This window comes from Doryrhamphus excisus, chromosome 2 (assembly GCF_030265055.1).
Source record: "Doryrhamphus excisus isolate RoL2022-K1 chromosome 2, RoL_Dexc_1.0, whole genome shotgun sequence".
Classification (NCBI taxonomy): Eukaryota; Metazoa; Chordata; class Actinopteri; order Syngnathiformes; family Syngnathidae; genus Doryrhamphus; species Doryrhamphus excisus.
In genome coordinates, this window is record NC_080467.1 from 6,353,919 (window position 1) to 6,374,138 (window position 20,220).

Genomic DNA, 20,220 nt, shown 5'->3' on the forward strand with positions numbered 1-20,220 from the left:
CCCTCAATGAAAAACAAATATGACATATAATTAGTCACGCCCTGCAAAAGGAACGGTGAACTGACACGCCAGCCAATAAAAACGGACTGAACGGGTATTTTAGGTGCGGTGACCTTGTTCATTCCGTTCACAAAAAAGAACTAGTTCTTTTCACCCGTGACCAACACACTACTTGTTTGCCAAGCGCTAAATAAACAGAATAAGAAGGAAACACCGTGAAGTTTACCGTGTGACTTCAACCAAGTAAACTAATAGAGTAACGCCTATCCTCATGCCAAAACGTTGAAGTGGTTAGAACCGAAGTAAGGTTTCGGGACAGGCAAGTAATCACAAGTAAAATAATAGCCGCTACATTAAGTAAAAAACCAGCTCGGAAAGTTCGACGACGGCCGCCATTATCAAGTGTGGAGGACACAAGAAAGAAAGGTAAGCTTTTGATGAAAGGAGACAACAAGATTTTGATCTCGCTCAGATGACACTAATTATGAAAGTCAGCAGAATTTGTGTCATAGATCTCTACTTATGAACACCTGTTGAAGCGGATGCTGTTTAACGAGCACAATGGCGGACGCATCACAGAGAGCCAGAGGCGCCGAGCTGGAGTACCAGAACTGACCAAAAGAGGACAGTAAAACAGAAAAAGGTTTGAAAGATCACTTATGAAGGCATGTGAAGGCAAGATCATCTAAACTATCGTGTTTAACAGTAACAACGAACACAATTAATCGACTTATGGTGGAAAACAAAAGTCCAGACATTATTGATGACCAATTAATAGAATGTACAAAGCTATTGAAGGAGTTATTCCATATGAATGAGGACGTGTTATTGCTGTTGCCTGAAGAATTCCAAAGAATGAACATGAACACTTCATCAAGTTCATAAATGACACAGAAGAATGGATAAAAACAGCAAGAAAACATTTCCAAAATGATGTTGATCCAGAAGATAGTGTTGTCTGCTGTTGACGTACAAGCATGTGATGCAAGAAGTAAGTGACAAGCAGTTCTCAAGATCATCTCGAGCTTCATCCACAGCCTCCTTTATATCATCGGTGTGACGACTGGAGCAAGCGGAGCATAGGACCAAGAATGTTGACCACATCGTCACAATGTTGACTTGCCACAGATTGATGCAGACTTTGGACTTTTGATAGGATGTGATGTTTATAAAGCTATGGAGCCTTGGGAAGTTATTCCCAGTGAAGACAATGGTCCATATGCAGTGCCAACTACTCTTGGTTGGGTCATAAATGGCCCTTTGAGAAAGAATGTCATATTTCCATCTGAAAACAGTCGCTTTTACAGAGTATCAAGAGTTCCATGTCAGACCTGCTGAACACATATACAAAACATATACAACATACGATGCAGTGAGACAAGGGGTAACTGGACGGGATGATTGGGCGATGAAGGGGGGCAAGAAGGCGCTTAAATGAACTCTTAAGACTAGACTCTTAAATGAAGGAGCACAGTGTGGGACTGTTAAAAAAACCTTACATACATACAAGTAAAAACATTGTTCACACACATAGACACAAGACCAGCGCCACAAAGGAAAATAGCCGATACGACCAGCCAGGCTACTTGCAGCCACCCATCATGCCCGCACCGGGGGGATATAGTGGCAAAAGTGTTGGATGAGGAGGTGGGGTGAGTGCCTGCGACGCTTCCCCTGCCCAACCTGGAGCTCAGTTCGCAGGGTGTCATTGCGATACATAGCAGTTGCCATGGAGAAGTCGGTGGTGGGTCCAGAGAAGAGAAACAACAGGTGTCCGTGAAGAAATAATAGAGGGTCAGAGCGTCCCGCTGCAGCACTGTCTTGGGAGAAGTTGTTTTCACAACACGACCTTGGTTAGCCGTGGCGGGGACGCCGAAATCCAAATTAAGAATATTGTTTGGGTTAGTTCGGAACAGTCTATTGTCCATTCTGGTCTTCCCATTGATCCAACTGTTTTTGCAAAGCCGAAATCTTCACCAAGATGGCATCCTTGTTGTGATTGGCAGTCACAGTCAGAGTGTGAATGGCTTTGCCCACCAAATCATTCACAATGGGCAGCTGTGGACCTTCATCATACGAATTCTGCGATACACCAGGAAAATGCCCAATCCAATCAGCAACAGACCTGTTATCATGGTTCCGAATCGGTAGACGTCTTCGATGGGCCCCTCTATCATCAACCCTGTCTTTGTGCTCCTCAATCTTCCACCTTCCCTCATGACATGTCCGGTGTTCCATGTTTCTCCACCAGAGTCCTCCAGACACCGGAGTGGTTTCCTGCTCAGACCTTGCACTCCACTTTCACAGCTCTTGTTTGCTAGTTCTCGTTCCTGTTGTTGAAGTTTCTGCTTGACTTCCTGCCTTGAATGTATGCTGTGACGTTTTTGTACTGGGTGTTTATTTCATGTTATTTTGTTTCCATTCAGTCACCTTCTCGTCCAAGATGGCCGTAAACATTCCAGGAACCATTGCCATGTTCTTTTTCTACCTGATGGTGTTTGGTATCGGAATCTGGGGTTTCTTGAAGGCCCGGAGGGAAAAGACCAAATGGGCAACCTCCTCCCTGGAGATGTCGTTGCTGGCCAACCGAAGCATTGGCTTGTTGGTGGGAATCTTCACCATGACGGGTGAGGCTCTTTCCAGCAGCACCCGGTAGCATCTCCTGGTGACCTGGTGTCTTCTTCCCTCCTGCAGCCACGTGGGTGGGAGGCGGCTTCATCGTTGGCCTGGCAGAGATGGTGTACACCCCCTCCATGGGCGTGGCCTGGGCTGCCGTGGTGACGCTGGGATACAGCGCTTCTTTTTTGATTGGTGACCACATTTAACATAAACACTGTCAATCAATTGTTAACTTGGAAGAACACATCCTAGCAGCTGATTGGTCCTCATGGAAGGGGGAGGGGAAAGCAAACTGTATTGCTCTCAAACAGGCGGTGTCATCTTCGGTGGGTTGCTTCGTGCAAGACACTACGTCACCATGATGGATCCTTTCCTGGACAAGTATGGCAAAGTTCTGACGGGCGCTTTGTGTGTGACGGCACTTTTCCTCGATGTCTTGTGGGTTCCCTCCACCCTCATTGGCCTGGGTGATGCACACACACACACACACACACATGCATAAAAAATGGTCAGATGTGGTTGTAATGTAGCAATAATTTGTATGTTTGTGACACAGGTGTGACCATGAGTGTGGTTCTGGACCTTTCTTTCAATGTTTGCGTTTGGATCTCAGCGGGGGTGGCCATCACATACACACTGCTGGGGGGGCTCTACTCTGTGGCCTACACTGACGTCGTCCAGCTGCTCCTCATCTTCATCAGCCTGGTCTGTACACCTGTCCGCTACAAACTGTGTGTGTATGTGAGCATCTAAGAGTGTGTGTGTGTGTGCAGTGGGTTTGCACTCCCTTTGCTATGACGAGTCAACATGTGGTCAACATCGGCTCCACACTAATGAACAACACGCTGCACGCTCCCTGGATTGGCAGCTGGAATACCAACAACTTCTGGATCCTTATGGATAATTTTTTCTTTTTGGCAAGTGGACACACACACACACACAGGGCTGGTGTTGGTGAAGGCCCCTCCCTACCATGAAGGGGTGATGTGAAATGACATGAAGATGGGGGGCGGGGCTTGTCATCTGCCTGACAGGCGCTGGGCAGTCTGGGGTATCAGTCCTTCCACCAGAGGACGCTGTCAGCGGCGTCTCCTGCGACGGCCAAGCGTCTGTGCATTATCGCCGCCTTTGTCATCCTCATCTTCGGCATACCTCCCATCCTGCTGGGGGCGGTGGCGGCATCCACAGGTAAGACCTGTTTTCACCTGGACAAAGCGCATTAAAGCGTCTTGAGTGTTTTTCCCGCCAGACTGGAACGCGACATCGTACGGTTCTCCATCACCGTGGGAGCGGGGGGAGGCGGCGCTGGTCCTGCCCATGGTGCTGCAACACCTCACCCCCCCTTACATCTCCATCCTGGGGATTGCATGCGTGGCCGCTGCTGTGATGTCATCTGCAGACTCCGCCCTGCTTTCCGCGGCGTCCGTGTTCTCATCCAACATCTACAAGAACATCCTGAGACCACAGGTAAGGCGGGGCTGGGGCATCAGACAGGTGAGGGTGGGGTGTGACTTTCCCGCTCTTCCGCTTTCAGGCGTCTGAACAAGAGCTTCAGCTTGTCATTCGCCTCACCGTAGTCGTGGTGGGTGTGACCGGGGCAGCACTCACCAAGCTGAAAACCAGCGTGATCCTGTTCTGGTTCGTGGGCGCCGAAGTGGCCTACAACGTCATCTTCCCTCAGCTCGTCTGTGTTGTCTTCTTCCACATCACCAACGGTTATGGTGCCATCATAGGCGGTGTGCTGGGCTTCCTGATTCGACTGTTGTGCGGTGATCCGCTGATGGGGCGGGTGCCTGTCATCATCTTCCCGGGAAGCACTCTGGAGGACGGGACTCATGTGCAGCATTTCCCGGTCAAGACCTTCGCCATGCTGTGCTCCCTCGCCGCCATCCTGTTCTTCTCCTTCTTGACATCTCAGCTTTTCAACAGAGGACTACTTCCTGTCCGCTGGGACGTCTTCCATGTGACCGCCCAGACGGCCGACCCCACACAGCAGCGGCACGGGTGTGCAAACGGCAGCACCGATGCTTCTGAGCACATGATGAGCAGTAGAAGCTGAATGAGCAGCTAGCATCCACCAGCTTAGCTTGCTAATGTTAAGGGTGTTGAAACTTTAAACGGTTAAGTCAGTAAGGCATGGGAACTTGTGTAGAATTGGATGCACTTCTGGTTGGTATGTGGTACTTTTAAGTTACTGGGAGGTGGGGTCATGTTGACAATGATGGTGGATGGTGAGGTCCGTTGGTGCCCACCGCCCTGGACAGCGGCAGATGTTGTCCAGTCAGACAACAACACCCAATCCTCCTGTAGTTGGACGCCGCTGGTGACCTCCTGACCTGCAAGCTCTCCCCCATCCCGTAACTCATGGGGGTGCATGTCTGCTTTCCACAGACACTCTTTCTTCCATGTCTGTGTGTAACTAAACCAGTAAAATGAGTTAAAATAAAAGTAATCAGTCTGATGTGTTCCGCGACGAAGTGTTGTCTATATCCGAGCATGTGGGTCAATCAAGCCAAACTGTATGACAAGTATAATAAACTAAAACAATATAATGAATAATTACCTTCACAATCCAGCCATACATTGACCAGAATACTACATACTGTAGTACTTGTATTTCTACACTTTTTGACTAAGAACAGACCATAGTCCACTAAACAACCATGATTGGAAGAAGTAATTCCCACCAATCAGATATCATTTAGATAAGATCTCAATCATTTCTTATAGTTCTCACTGCTTCCTGTTTGTGGTATGCATTACCCCAAATGACAGAAATAGCTAAATATTCTATTTTGAGGTGGTGATCTATTTGCGTTCATTAGGCATCATCTTCATTCATTCTGAGCAAACATTCAAGTTCTGCATGTAATTTTATAAACCAGTTTGCAGTCCATACAGGAGCACACCGGATTCCCTTTCACAGGTAAGACTGAAAAATACCCTTATATATATTGTATTTGGCCATTATAACATCATTTTTGATTAACAGAATTTCAAGACTTTGGGCTCTAATTTCGTAGACCAGGCACAGCAGGAGAGATGGGCGGTAGGGGCGATGTGGTGTGCTGGATGTGAGTGGAGATGTCTTTCTAAAATGTTGATTTGGGGTGACAAGCCATTTATTTAGGTCGGGGAGGGGTGGGGGGGATGTTGCACTGTCAGCTGCCATCAGGTTGAGTTTGGGCGTGACGTTTCAGATGTGATGGGACAATGAATACTAAAAAAAATACATGCTGGTTCAGAAGCTTACATTAAGATGAATATGGATTAACCACCAACTTTTGTCAAGTAACACTGCATTTGTAATATATACATATTACAAATGCAGTGTAATTTGCATAATTATGCAAAAAAAAATTTTTTATATTTTGTTTTTTTAACAGCTCACCACAAATATCGCACCAAATATATATTTGGACCCAAATATTCCAATTCCATTCGGGTTATTTGCTCAAACAGAAAGAATGTAACCTTTGTATACACCTCATTCCGAAAAAAAAGTGCCAATCCGAATATATAATGTTATTCATATATAATGGGATTATAGCGCCGCATGTAGACGCACGATTGGAATATTCCTTTCCATGTATTTTCCATTCCATTTGGAAATAGAAAAACTCGTCATGTAAACGTGGCTAATGAACAACAAGTAAACATTAGTCAAGTAAATTGGCCATTATTCACTCTTTCAGCAAATCATCTCATGAAATATAATGTGACTAACATTGCAAACCTTTGCAAAACACCTAACAACTAAGCGGAATGAAAACAGGGTGTTGTCAAAATGAATATTGACAACTTGGAAAAATTTGAATGCTCAACAGGGCTCGACAATAACGATGTGCCGATGGCCCGGGGCAAGTTAAAACAAAATTGGGGCAAGTAAATCTAATCAGTGATATTCCCGTCGGGCAAGAGCACTTTGGCATGCCATCCTGCCAAGAGTTTTTTGTAAAGCGGTTCTTGTTGGGTGTTGGTAAAACACGGACTGCGTAATTCTGGTGGTAATTTGCAAGCAATCCTTGCAAATCTTGAAATGGACCAATCAGAATCGTTTATTTAGACCGCGGTCCCAAGTCCACAGTCCGCGTTTTATCCATACCCGTTGTTCACGATCAACAAATAAGCGATCGTTTGACTACGAAAACATCCATCATGGCGTCGCTGCCAACATCGTCTAATTCTGAAGGAAAACAGCAAAAAGTGACGAACCAGTGCCTCCTAAACAAGTACTTTATTAGCGGCAGCCAATCAAATGATGGCACAGGTGAGTGAATCACATTGCTGTGACAATTTGAAGTGGTCACAATGAAACACCACCGATTAGATCCAATACCAAGTGCTGATTTTGCACAAGCTACAAAATCTAGCGCTTCCATTTCTCTGTGGATTTTTATCACCTTTGCTTCACAAATTATTGTTTGACCATTGAGCTTTTTTCTGGATTAAAAACACTTTACTAGTACACAAATGTGTCTATTCAATAATGTTTCATTGTGGTGCACAACTTATAAATATCACTGCTTACTACGACTACTATGTGTAAGGTAGTATGGTAGTACTCTCATTTCATCTTTATTTGAGATTCTCATGTGATGCCACAAAAAATTACATAATATCATTATGGCAGTCTTTTCATTTTACATGGGGCAAGTTCGGGCAAGTAGTTCTCACCTTAAGGATTCCCTATGGGCAAGTCATTTTGGTTTTTAATGTAGAGCCCTGCTCAAGAACAGTTAGTTTACAGAACGAGGACTGTAGTGCAGTCAGGCTATAGCTTATACTTCATTTCCAAACACACCATCTCACTTTTCAGTCTTCAGTCTGGCGACTTCAATGACATCAATAAGAGCAATCTGCCAGGGCTTTGAAGCTCAATTTACCGTTTAAAATACGCTTTTCTTTCTCCATTTCTGCTCAATATTTGTTCCTACTAGTGTTCTCACCTTCACATCGACTGCAACACCGCTGTGTGTTTCCTCAAACTACAGTGTAACCTGCGGGTCAAACAGGACATATGTATGTTAACTGCATGTTAAACAAAATGGCGGTTTTATAGTGATGATACATTCAAGCGCGTTCAGATATCAACCAATCAGAAGATAGAAAAATGCTAATGTTACTGTACACCTCCAAGCTGGCCGTGTGAGTGATTAAAGAAACATTATCAATAGTGTGATATGGGCCAGAAAATCATATTGTGATGAGAAAAAAAACAGCTAACAAACACATACATGTACACAATACTGCTGTTGCCTCTCCACAACCTGTAGAGGGTTCTGCATTGACTCCTTGATGACTTGGCGTATATAAACACCTTCAGGATATATTCTTCTCTCAAAAATAACAACACTTCCGATATAATAAGATGATTACATCAAAAATTACCCATTTGTTTCCACACATATTTCAATTAGCCTGCTTCATGCTATCAAGGCTTGCTAGCATTAGCCATTTCGCTAATGTTCAAATGTTCTACAACACATTGTGTAACAAACATTTTGCATTTTGTTTACTCTAGCAACTTTCTAAACTCTTTACAGCCGTTAGTATAAATTATATAATACTTTGTACTAACCTGTGGTACAGAATAAGGAAGACAATCCAAGATGACTTGACGTAAATTCACCTTCAGGATTTATTCTTCCTCCGTCGTTTTGTCACCTCCTCTATACCATCATCGCGGCCAGCGCCCCCTAGTGGACCTTGCGGTATTACACCCAAACGCCAACAATGGATTTTTAGATTTTTATTTTAGAAAGAAACATATGAAAGAAATAGTAGTGTCTTATTTCTTTTACAACTGAATTTTATATGTATGACATGAACTATTACTACTCTTAAATGCTTTAAAAACATATTTATATATATATATTAAACATTTTTTTCAAACCATGTTACCTTATCTTTAATGTACCGTACACAGCCATGCCAGAAAATGAAGACTTAATTAATACAATTTCATGGAAAAAAAATACTGGATTGTAAGTTGTAAATGTAGGTCGGTGCTTCTGATAGTGTTCAGGTCAAGATATTGCTGGCCCTGACTGAACCCGACTGGTGTCTTATAAATCATTTTGTGGTTTGTTTGTGAAATGACTGCAGGGTTTTTCAGAGATGTAATAAGAACCTGCGGTCAAATGAGTCAACAGCAGTGACATCCGGTGAGGCACTGACTCATTTGAAGTTTATTTTTAAATGTTTACACAGAGTAAACAATATGGGCGTGATATATATGGGAATATATATTACATATATACATTATACATTATTATACGGCATAGAAAATGATCTCCTGAAGGGTATTGCACAAAACTAAACTTCGCCTTCAAGTTTATCCTGGACCATGGTGACTTATTCTCTGCAGCTCGCCTGCTCCAGATCAGCCTAACATTTTTTTCTACATCATCCAAATATTATAACTGTAATCATTCCATTTGCTGGTTGACTTTTAGTTTTTGTATTATTTATTAGCATAGTTTATATATAAAGACCAAAAGCACATATAAAAAGACAATACTTGAGCAATGAAAGTAAGAAGCCAGATGTTTTTTTTGGAATGCTTTATTAATACAACAAAAACACTGAAAGGTTAAAAAAGATACAAAAAAAATTGACCTCACTCATATAGGTACAATACAATGCAGATATTTAAAAAAAAATCCTACATGATGATGCAAGAGGAGAAAAAACAAAAAATAATTATATATTACCACTTAAATATTTGGACTACAATGGAATGGAATGGAGCATAAAATATCTTTATTTATTTATTTGTTTTTGTGATAGTTTTTTTTGATGATTTCTTGTTATTATTACCTAATATTGTGTACTTTTTGTGGCAATGTACAGGTTATATATATCTTATAGTTTAACAACAAATATTTGTCTCTCCAAACAAAAACTAGGTGTGTGAATTAGTGTTGCGTCATCATACAGTGGCAGAACCAGCACTGTCTTCCAATCTAGACTTCCTCCAGGCTGCTCGTATTACGCACTTACCCAGGCGGAAGAAAAGGTAGTCCCACCAACTCATTCAAATCATTTAGACAGGATGTCAATCATTTAGTTATTTTTCACAGTGTTCCTGTTAATGATATGCAATACATTACCTCCAATGATTAAAGTTGCACTGTATTTGTATTTTATTTTCATTTTTGAAGTCACAAAACACATGCAACATTAAGCCCTGCCTCCATTCACTCCAAGGGTATACAGTAAAGTAAACATTCAATGTTACTACAACTGTTGGTTTTCAGTCCAAACAGGATCTCCCAGGATTACTGTTGACAGGTAAGACTGAATAAAAACTTCTCTTTTTTTCTTTCTATTTTACTTGGCCACTACAAAATCATTTTTGATTAACAGAATTTGCGTCAAAACTTTGTGGGATAATGCTAGTGTGGTGAATCCAGTCTCTAAAATCTTTGTAAAAAGGCCTATTATTTTACTTTTGGTTTTAAAATGTATTTATTTTGACAGGAACAGTGCATTATAATAAACATTTCTGTCCATATGCACAACAGACTAACAATCAAAAAACTTCATACCAAGACAAAAACACATATATGCAACAAATAAAACATTTCTATTGACTGGATCTTGAATATGTTGAATTTCTATTGGTCATGGGGGTTCCACGTAGCCTGGGCAAGGTGTTTGGAGGAAGAGTTGTTGTCCAGGCAGCAAGCCCCCACTCTCCACGCAGTTGGTAAATCCAAGGGAATGACAAGTGTCGATACAAATTGGGCACCAATGCCGTCGCAGGAGTTTCCGGAATGACGTTGTGTTGCTAGACCGCCTTCGGGACTCTGTCTCCTGATTTTCTGTCTGGGTTTAACTCCCACAGCCTTTCCCAAAAAGGGTTCACCGCAAGGCAGTGGTGGTTTTGAAATCAGAGATTCCTTCTCCTAGATGGGCTGTCATCCCAGACTGACCCGCCTTCGCCCCAAGTAGGACTTGGATGTCAAAGGCTATAAAGTTGAGCAAGCCGTAGGAGAATTTAATGGGAAATAATGGGAGCTTGTCGCCATATTCCCATGCCCACCCCTGGCATATAACACCCCAGGAAGCAGAACTGGAGGTAGCAGAGATGAGGATGCTGACTGGGAGTGACCAGGATGGATAGGATCAGGAAGGAGTACATCACAGGGACATTACATGTTAGAGACCTTGGAGATAAAGTCAGAGAGGCCAGACTGTGATGGTATTTTATATAAATATTTATTTTGTGTCCATTCAGTCATCTACTAGTCCAAGATGGCCGTCAACATTCCAGGAGTCATAGCCATGTTCTTCTTCTACCTGCTGGTTTTCGGCATCGGAATCTGGGCTTACTTCAAGGGCCGGAGCGAAAAGCGCAAACATACGACCACCTTCCTGGAGATGTCACTGCTGGCCAATCGGCACATTAGCTTGTTGGTGGGAATCTGCTCCTTGACGGGTGAGGCTCTTTCCGGGCAGTAGCATGGTAGCATCTCCTGGTGATCTGCTGTGTCTTCTTCCCTCCTGCAGCCACAGTGGTAGGAGGCGGCTTCATCGTGGGCCTGGCAGAGTTAGTGTACACCCCCTCCATGGGCGTGATCTGGGCCACCACAGTGGGACTTGGATACAGCGCTTCTGTTATGATTGGTGACCACTTTTCCTTACACATCCCACACAAACACTGATCAATCAATCAATCAATCAATCAATAACTTGGAAGCAACTGATCAGTTGATTGGTCTTCACAGAAGGAGCGAGGCTGACAACATTCATTCATTTTCTACCGCTTATCCTCACAAGCGTCGCAGGGGGGTGCTGGAGCCTATCCCAGCTGTCTTCAGGCTAGAGGCGGGGTACACCCTGGACTGGTGGCCAGCCAATCACAGGGCACATATAGACAAACAACCATGCAAACTCCACGCAGAGATGGCCGAGGGTGGAATTGAACCCTGGTCTCCTAGCTGTGAGGTCTGCGCACTAAACACTCGACCGCCGTGCAGCCCGGCTAACAACATAAGAGTAGAACTGTCTTGCAGCAAGCAAACACATCTCGCATCAAGACTTGAGTCAAAACTGTGTTGCTCTCGAACAGGCGGCATCATGTTTGCTGGCCAGCTCCGTGAAAGACAATACGTCACCATGATGGATCCTTTCCAGCACAAATATGGCAAAGTTCTGACGGGTGCTTTGTGTGTGATGTCGCTCTTCCTTGATGTGGTCTGGATTCCCACCACGCTCATCGGCCTGGGTGACGTGCACACACACACACACGTGCACTACACATGGTCAGAGGTGTGGCAACTATGTGTGTGTGTGTGACACAGGTGTGACCATGAGTGTGGTTCTGGACCTTTCTTTCAATGTTTGCGTTTGGATCTCAGCGGGGGTGGCCATCACATACACACTGCTGGGGGGGCTCTACTCTGTGGCCTACACTGACGTCATCCAGCTGCTCCTCATCTTCATCAGCCTGGTCTGTACACCTGTCTGCTACAAACTGTGTGTGTTTGTGTGAGCTTCTGAGAGTGTGTGTGTGTGTGCAGTGGGTTTGCGTTCCTTTTGCTATGACGAGTCAACATGTGGTCAACATCGGCTCCACACTAATGAACAACACGCTGCACGCTCCCTGGATTGGCAGCTGGAATACCAACAACTTCTGGATCCTTCTGGATAATTTTTTCTTGACGGCAAGTGGACACACACACACACACACACACACACTGGTTGGTGTGGAGGCCTTGTTGTTGGTGGAGCCCCCTAGAGGCGGTTAAGAAAGCTGAGGACTAACAACTGAAGGTGGGCCCTGTTCTCTGCCTGACAGGCGCTGGGCTGTCTGGGGTATCAGGCCTTCCACCAGAGGACGCTGTCGGCGACGTCTCCTGCGACCGCCAAGCGTCTGTGCATTATCACCGCCTTCATCATCCCCATCTTCGGCATACCTCCCGTCCTTCTGGGGTCGGTGGCGGCGTCCACAGGTAAGACTTCCTAACATCTGGGTAAAGCGTATTAAAATGTCTTGAGTGTTTTTCCCGCCAGACTGGAACGCGACATCGTACGGTTCTCCATCACCGTGGGAGCGGGGGGAGGCGGCGCTGGTCCTGCCCATGGTGCTGCAACACCTCACCCCCCCTTACATCTCCATCCTGGGGATCGCATGCGTGGCCGCTGCTGTGATGTCATCTGCAGACTCCGCCCTGCTTTCCGCGGCGTCCGTGTTCTCATCCAACATCTACAAGAACATCCTGAGACCGCAGGTGAGAGGTGAGAACCAGACAGTTAAGGATGGGGTGTGACTTTCGTGCTCTTTTATCAGGCCTCTGAGCGAGAGATCGAACGCGTGATCCGCCTCACGGTGGTTGCTGTGGGCGTGACCGGGGCGGCACTCACTCGACTGAAAACCAGCGTGATCCTGTTCTGGTTTGTGGGCTTCCAATTGTCCTCCAATGTCATCTTCCCTCAGCTCGTCTGCGTTGTTTTCTTCCCCATCACCAACGGTTATGGCGCCATCTTGGGCGGCGCGCTGGGATTCCTGATTCGGTTGCTGAGCGGTGAGTCCCTGATCGGCCTTGCGCCTGTCATCATCTTCCCGGGAAGCACTCTGGAGGACGGGACTCACGTGCAGCATTTCCCGGTCAAGACCTTCGCCACGTTGTGCTCCCTCGTTGCTATCTTGTTCTTCTCCTTTCTGGCGTCTCATCTTTTCAACAGTGGACTACTTCCTGTCCGCTGGGACGTCTTCCACGTAGCTGCTGAGATGCAGCGCCGCCAATCTGCGAACACTGGCACAGACTCGTCTGAGCTGGAGCTGCGAGGTGTGGCCCAGTATAATTGCGGATGAATGTGTACCTAATGTACTGGTTCCATGTGTGCATATAAAATGTTCAACTCCTGCATTGCCCCGAGACCAGTGTTATCTTCCTGTGCCCGAAGCCCAGTTGCAAAATCAACAAATTCCAAGATTTAGAAGTGCTAGCGCCTCATTTCTAAAACTTGCTTAGGCACAAAAACGGGGCTTGAGAGTTGCCTATGCAACTTCCTATGCAAATAAATGTGAATGTGAAAGAATGTGTTCAACGGTGTTCACTTTGTGACTGGCGTATGCACCTTTTGGGGACATGGCAACAAGGGGACACACATTAGAAGCGGTGAAGTGAAATCATATGGTAGAAATAAACATGCAATGGAAGCCAATAATAATTTATCCATTATCATATCATGGCATAACGTCACACCATTATTAATTATATTTATCAAAATGGAAAGTGGGGCGGCACAGCGGTCTAGTAGTTAGCTTGCAGACCTCACAGCTAGGAGACCAGGGTTCAATTCCACCCTCGGCCATCTCTGTGTGGAGTTTGCATGTTCTCCCCGTGTGTCACGCTCCACCTGAACTATGATTCGGTAGCTTGGGTGGTATAGTCATGCTCCTTGTTTGTATTGCTTACTAATTCTGTTGTCCCTTTTAGATTTCTCCACTCCCACTTTGGGAGGAGCCACAGGACGTGCCACAGCTGTTCCTCATTACATTTCCCCCATTTATACCCACCTGTGGCGACTGGAGGGTACTCGGCTATTGTTCTGGTCTCCACGCCACATGCTCACGCGTCGGACCTTCTGGCTACTTCTACTATCCCGGGTGCCCTCCAGTCGACGTGGACTGCTCCTGCTGCACGCCCTGTGGCCCCCTCGATCCCTGTACTTTGATTTCCTGTTTTTTACCCGCGGCATCTTTTCGTTCCTTTTACATGCCGTTGTCCTTGGTTACCCCCTCGTTGTCACGTAAGCCAATTAAAAGACTTGAAGTGCAACTGAACACGGTGTCCTCTGCATCCTGGGATCCGAACCCGGTTCCTATCGCCAACTCGTCACAGAATAGCCGAGTCAGGTATGGATCCCGCAGAGGACGACGGGGTGCGACAAGCCCTCAGAGCCCACGGCCAGCGAATAAGCCATCACGAGCAAACCCTTAACGAGCTAACCACACTCGTTAGGGAGCTACACGCGCAGCTGTCAAGCAGGCCCGCTACCTCCACGCCAGATCCTCTTCCACATGCCGCCGGAAGCGCAGCTGGCGCGCTGCCTCCCAACTACTTCCCCCGGGAGCCCAGTATCCCCCACCCCATGAGGTACGAAGGGGATTTCGGACAATGCCGGTTGTTCATCCACCAGTGCTCCCTCATTTTTGCACAACAGCCTCACACATATGCCACGGAAGCAGCCAAGGTGGCGTACATGCTCAGCTTGCTAGCGGGACGTGCGGCAAGCTGGGCGATGTCGGTGTGTGAGGTGAAACCAGAGCTGTGCGCCAGCCTACCTCTGTTCATCGCGGAACTCCGGAGCGTATTCGACCACCCGGTGAGAGAGAGAGAGGCAGGCAGCCGCCTCCTCGTGATTCGGCAGGACGGCGCGTCAGTGGCCGACCACTCAATCTCCTTCCGTATCCTGGCGGCAGAGAGCGGCTGGAACGACAAGGCGCTGCGAAGTGCGTACCGGGCGAGCCTCAGCCAACGTGTGCAGGACGAGTTGGCCGCTCGGGATGAGACGCAGACGCTGGAGGAGCTAATCTCGCTATCCATTAGCCTTGACAACCGGCTGCGGGAGCGCAGCGCGCAGCGAAGGGCGGAGCCTCTCATACCAACACGCCGGCTCCAACCTCCACCTCCCGGGGCTCTTCCGGCTCCGCTCCTTCCTCCCTCCTCTAGCGGCGGGGCGCCGTCTGGCGACGTCGGGGGCGTCGTCCCCATGCAGCTGGGAGCCAGCCGCCTTTCGTCGGCGGAGAGGAGTCGCCGTCTACGCCTGCGGCTGTGCCTGTACTGCGGGAGCCCCACACATATGATTTCCCGCTGCCCGGTACGCCCACCACGTCAACGCTCATCCTCCACCGGGGATATTCCCCAGCTGCTGGCACTCCCCGCTCCTACCACACCGGCGACGTCATCCTCCCTGGTGGGTCGACTTCAGGTCGAAGGTACGATATCCTGGGCGGGGGGAGTTTCTCCCATCACTGCATTAATTGACTCCGGGGCAGATGAGAACTTCATCGATAGCGGACTGGTCAGTTCTCTTAAAATTCCCACAGTCGAACTCGTCCACCACAAGAATGTCCGCTCGCTTGATGGGCGCCACCTGGCTTGTATTACGCATCAGACATGCACCTTATCCTTACTACTGTCGGGTAACCACCAAGAGGTCACTAAATTTTTTCTTATGCCCTCTCGCTCAGCGCCGTTAGTACTTGGGCTCCCCTGGCTTCGCCAGCACGGTCCTAACTTTGATTGGAAGACGTTAACTATTTCCAACTGGAGCGCATATTGTCACAGCCGTTGTCTTCGTGCCGCCTTACCCCCCGCGCCCCCTGTCGGCTTAACCACCATTGACCGCCCAGACCTGTCCCTGGTTCCGGGGGAGTATCATTCCATTAGTGACGTGTTCCGCAAAGACCGGGCCATGACCCTTCCGCCTCACCGTCCCTATGACTGCGCCATTGATTTGCTTCCCGGGTCACCACTCCCCGCATCACGCTTGTACAATATCTCTCAACCCGAACACCGTGCTCTCGAGGAGTACATCTCCACCTCCCTCGCTGCCGGTCACATCCGACCATCATCTTCCCCCCTCGCGGCAGGGTTCTTCTTTGTCAAAAAGAAAGACGGCTCCCTACGCCCCTGCATCGACTTTCGTGCTCTTAATAAAATCACGGTCAGGAATAAATATCCCCTTCCCCTTCTCAATTCTGCTTTTACTTCCCTGCACGAGGCCGCCGTGTTTACTAAGCTCGATCTACGTAGCGCCTATCACCTGGTGCGTGTCCGGGAGGGCGATGAGTGGAAAACAGCCTTTAATACGCCGCTCGGGCATTTCGAATACCTCGTGATGCCCTTCGGCCTTACTAACGCCCCTGCCGTCTTCCAATGCCTGATAAATGATATCTTGCGGGACATGATTGGTCGTTTCGTGTTCGTTTACCTGGACGATATTTTAATTTTTTCCCCCTCCGTTTCGGTACACCGCCAGCAGGTCCGATTAGTCCTCCAGAGACTCCTGGAGAACAGACTATTTGTCAAACCCCAGAAGTGTACGTTTCATGCTTCCTCTGTGTCTTTCCTGGGGTTTATAGTGGAGAAAGGCCAACTCAGACCCGACCCTGCCAAGGTTCAGGCAGTGGTTGACTGGCCTACTCCTACGTCAAGGAAGCTGTTGCAGAGGTTCCTGGGGTTCGCCAACTTTTACCGTCGTTTTATTCGGAACTTCAGTAAGGTGGCAGAACCCTTGAATAAGCTTACTTCATCCAAGGTACCCTTTTTGTGGTCTCCGGAGGCTACAAGGGCCTTCCAGCGCCTCAAATCCCTGTTTACGTCCGCTCCCGTACTGGTACATCCTAACCCCTCTCTCCCTTTTTTTGTTGAGGTCGACGCTTCCGACTCTGGGGTCGGGGCCGTGCTCTCCCAGCGCTCCACCACCGATCAGAAACTGCACCCCTGTGCCTTCCTCTCCCGTCGTCTATCTCCGGCCGAGAGTAATTATGACATTGGGAATCGGGAGCTCCTGGCGGTGGTACTGGCCTTACAAGAATGGAGGCATTGGCTGGAGGGCGCCACTCACCCCTTTACCATCTACACGGACCATCGGAATCTGGCCTACATCCGCTCTGCCCACCGCCTGAACCCCCGGCAGGCAAGGTGGGCCCTCTTCCTTACCAGGTTTGACTTCTGCATCACCTTTCGCCCGGGGTCACTCAATGGGAAGCCGGACGCCCTGTCCAGGATGTTTGCGCCCGCAGTTGAGGACTCCCTCCCAGAGACCATCCTGCCACAGTCCCGAATCATAGGGGCCCTGCGATGGGAGGTAGAGAGGCGCGTGGCAGAGGCGGCCAAGGACTCACCCACCCCAGCTGGATGCCCCCCCAACCGCTTGTTCGTCCCGGTGGCACTCCGTCCCGAGGTGCTGGTGTGGGCTCACGCCTCTAAAATCGCCTGCCACCCCGGGGCTCGACGGACCGCCTTCCTCCTGGCTCAGCGGTTCTGGTGGCCTACCCTTCATGCTGACACCAGGAGCTTTGTCGCAGCCTGCTCAGTCTGCGCCAGGAATAAATCTTCTCATCAGCCTCCTGCTGGATTGCTACGACCCCTTCCAGTCCCGTCCCGGCCCTGGACCCATATCGCTTTGGACTTTGTTACCGGATTGCCCCCATCTAGTGGCTTTACCGTTATTCTGACCATTGTGGACAGATTTTCTAAATTGACACACTTCGTCCCCCTCCGCAAGCTCCCCTCCTCAATGGAGACGGCCAAACTCTTGGTCCTGCATGTGGTCCGCCTGCACGGGATCCCACAGGACATAGTGTCTGACAGGGGCCCTCAATTTTCTTCAGCCACTTGGAGGGCTTTCTGTAAGTCCCTGGGGGCCCGACCCAGCCTGTCATCAGGCTACCACCCGCAGTCCAACGGACAATCCGAGCGGGCTAACCAGGACTTGGGGGCAGCCTTGAGATGTGTTTGTCACCAGCGTCCGTCTTCCTGGTCCACCTACCTCCCTTGGGTAGAGTACGCCCACAATACCCTGGTCTGCTCCGCGACAGGCCTCTCGCCATTCCATGTTGTTCATGGCTTTCAACCCCCCATCTTTTCCTCCCAGGAACCCGAGTGCACAGTCCCCTCCTTGGCTGCCTTCCTCCGTCGGGCTCACCGGGTTTGGCGCAACACCAGGGTCGCCCTCTCGCGTACCGCCAGGCGCAACCAGAGGCTGGCCAACCGCCACCGCAAACCAGCCCCGAACTACAAACCTGGCCAGAAGGTATGGCTGGCATCCCGCAACATCTCCCTGGCAGGCGAATCTAGGAAACTGTCCCCTCGATTCATTGGGCCATACGAGATTAAACACATGATCAATCCTGTGACCGCACACCTTATACTTCCAGCATCTATCAAACGCCACCCCGTATTCCATGTGTCCCAACTCAAGCCGGTGGCTTCATCCGCCCTGAATCCCCCCCCTGCATCACCACCTCCCGCACGGCAGGTTGACGGCCACCCTGCTTTCACAGTAAGGTCCATCCTGGATGCAAGACGCCGAGGCAGGGGAACGCAGTTTCTGATCGACTGGGAGGGCTACGGTCCCGAGGACCGATCATGGATCCCGAGATCACTTATTATTGACAAAACCCTCATATCCGATTTCTATCGCAGGTTCCCCAACAAGCCTGGAGGTCCGCCAGGTGGCGTCCATTGATGGAGGGGGGGAATACTGTCACGCTCCACCTGAACTATGATTCGGTAGCTTGGGTGGTATAGTCATGCTCCTTGTTTGTATTGCTTACTAATTCTGTTGTCCCTTTTAGATTTCTCCACTCCCACTTTGGGAGGAGCCACAGGACGTGCCACAGCTGTTCCTCATTACATTTCCCCCATTTATACCCACCTGTGGCGACTGGAGGGTACTCGGCTATTGTTCTGGTCTCCACGCCACATGCTCACGCGTCGGACCTTCTGGCTACTTCTACTATCCCGGGTGCCCTCCAGTCGACGTGGACTGCTCCTGCTGCACGCCCTGTGGCCCCCTCGATCCCTGTACTTTGATTTCCTGGTTTTTACCCGCGGCATCTTTTCGTTCCTTTTACATGCCGTTGTCCTTGGTTACCCCCTCGTTGTCACGTAAGCCAATTAAAAGACTTGAAGTGCAACTGAACACGGTGTCCTCTGCATCCTGGGATCCGAACCCGGTTCCTATCGCCAACTCGTCACACCGTGCATGCGTGGGTTTTCTCCGGGTACTCCGGTTTCCTCCCACATTCCAAAAACATGCTAGGTTAATTGGCGACTCCAAATTGTCCATAGGTATGAATGTGAGTGTGAATGGTTGTTTGTCTATATGTGCCCTGTGATTAGCTGGCCACCAGTCCAGGGTGTACCTCACCTCTGGACCGAAGACAGCTGGGATAGGCTCCAGCACCCCCGCGACCCTCGTGAGGAAATGGTTGGTTTTTGAAGTATTTGTGCACTGCAGAAAAATAACTGTCACTTCTAAAAGTTGTAATTGTTTTTTGTAGATTTATTCTTATTTCCTTATATTTTGTACTTTTTTTTTAAGTTAGACATTTTATGTAGCTGAATAACAAATATTTGTCTTTTAAAAAAAGACCATCGGTCCGCCCAAGCCAGAAGCACCAGTACTTCCTGGCTAACTTCCTGTATGTCCTCCAGGCTGCTCTCATGAAAAACAAGCAGAATAAAAAGTACATCTCATTAAATAAGTATAATTTAGACAAGATCTTAATCATTTAGCTACCACTGTGTTCCTGTTAATGATATACATACATTTCCTCAAATGACAGAAGTAGCGAAGTATCAATATTTTGATGTGGGAATCGATTTGCGTTCATGCAGCACATTGGTTATTGTCTCCATTCATTCTAAGAATATGATAAACATTTGTGTTCTTCATGAAATTGTACTAACCGGTTTACAGTCCAAACAGGAGCTCACGGAATTACCTTGCAAAGGTAAGACTGGAAAAATAACTTTTTATTTTATTGGGCAATTACACATCGTTTTTGATTGACAGAAATTGCAGACTTTGTGGTATTGCACTGTGGTTAAACCAGCCTGTAAAATCTTA

The 20,220-nt window shown here is 48.0% G+C and overlaps 2 protein-coding genes across 2 annotated transcripts; both read left to right on the forward strand.

Moving 5' to 3' along the window:
- The first annotated feature begins 276 nt into the window (after positions 1-276).
- Positions 277-5,084, forward strand: LOC131110092 (high-affinity choline transporter 1-like). The gene is made up of 8 exons (XM_058062780.1): positions 277-2,627; positions 2,695-2,811; positions 2,931-3,086; positions 3,176-3,324; positions 3,393-3,536; positions 3,654-3,807; positions 3,869-4,086; positions 4,154-5,084. Exons 1-8 carry the CDS (start codon positions 2,405-2,407, stop codon positions 4,676-4,678), a joined length of 1,686 nt encoding a protein of 561 aa, XP_057918763.1. The 5' UTR covers positions 277-2,404; the 3' UTR covers positions 4,679-5,084.
- Positions 5,085-10,881: 5,797 nt separating this feature from the next.
- LOC131104317 (high-affinity choline transporter 1-like) lies at positions 10,882-13,653 on the forward strand. Its single transcript, XM_058051363.1, has 8 exons — positions 10,882-11,065; positions 11,137-11,176; positions 11,553-11,854; positions 11,931-12,079; positions 12,150-12,293; positions 12,428-12,581; positions 12,643-12,860; positions 12,920-13,653. The coding sequence occupies exons 1-8, from the start codon at positions 10,882-10,884 to the stop codon at positions 13,442-13,444; spliced, it is 1,716 nt and encodes a 571-aa protein (XP_057907346.1). The 3' UTR covers positions 13,445-13,653.
- Positions 13,654-20,220: the final 6,567 nt, after the last annotated feature.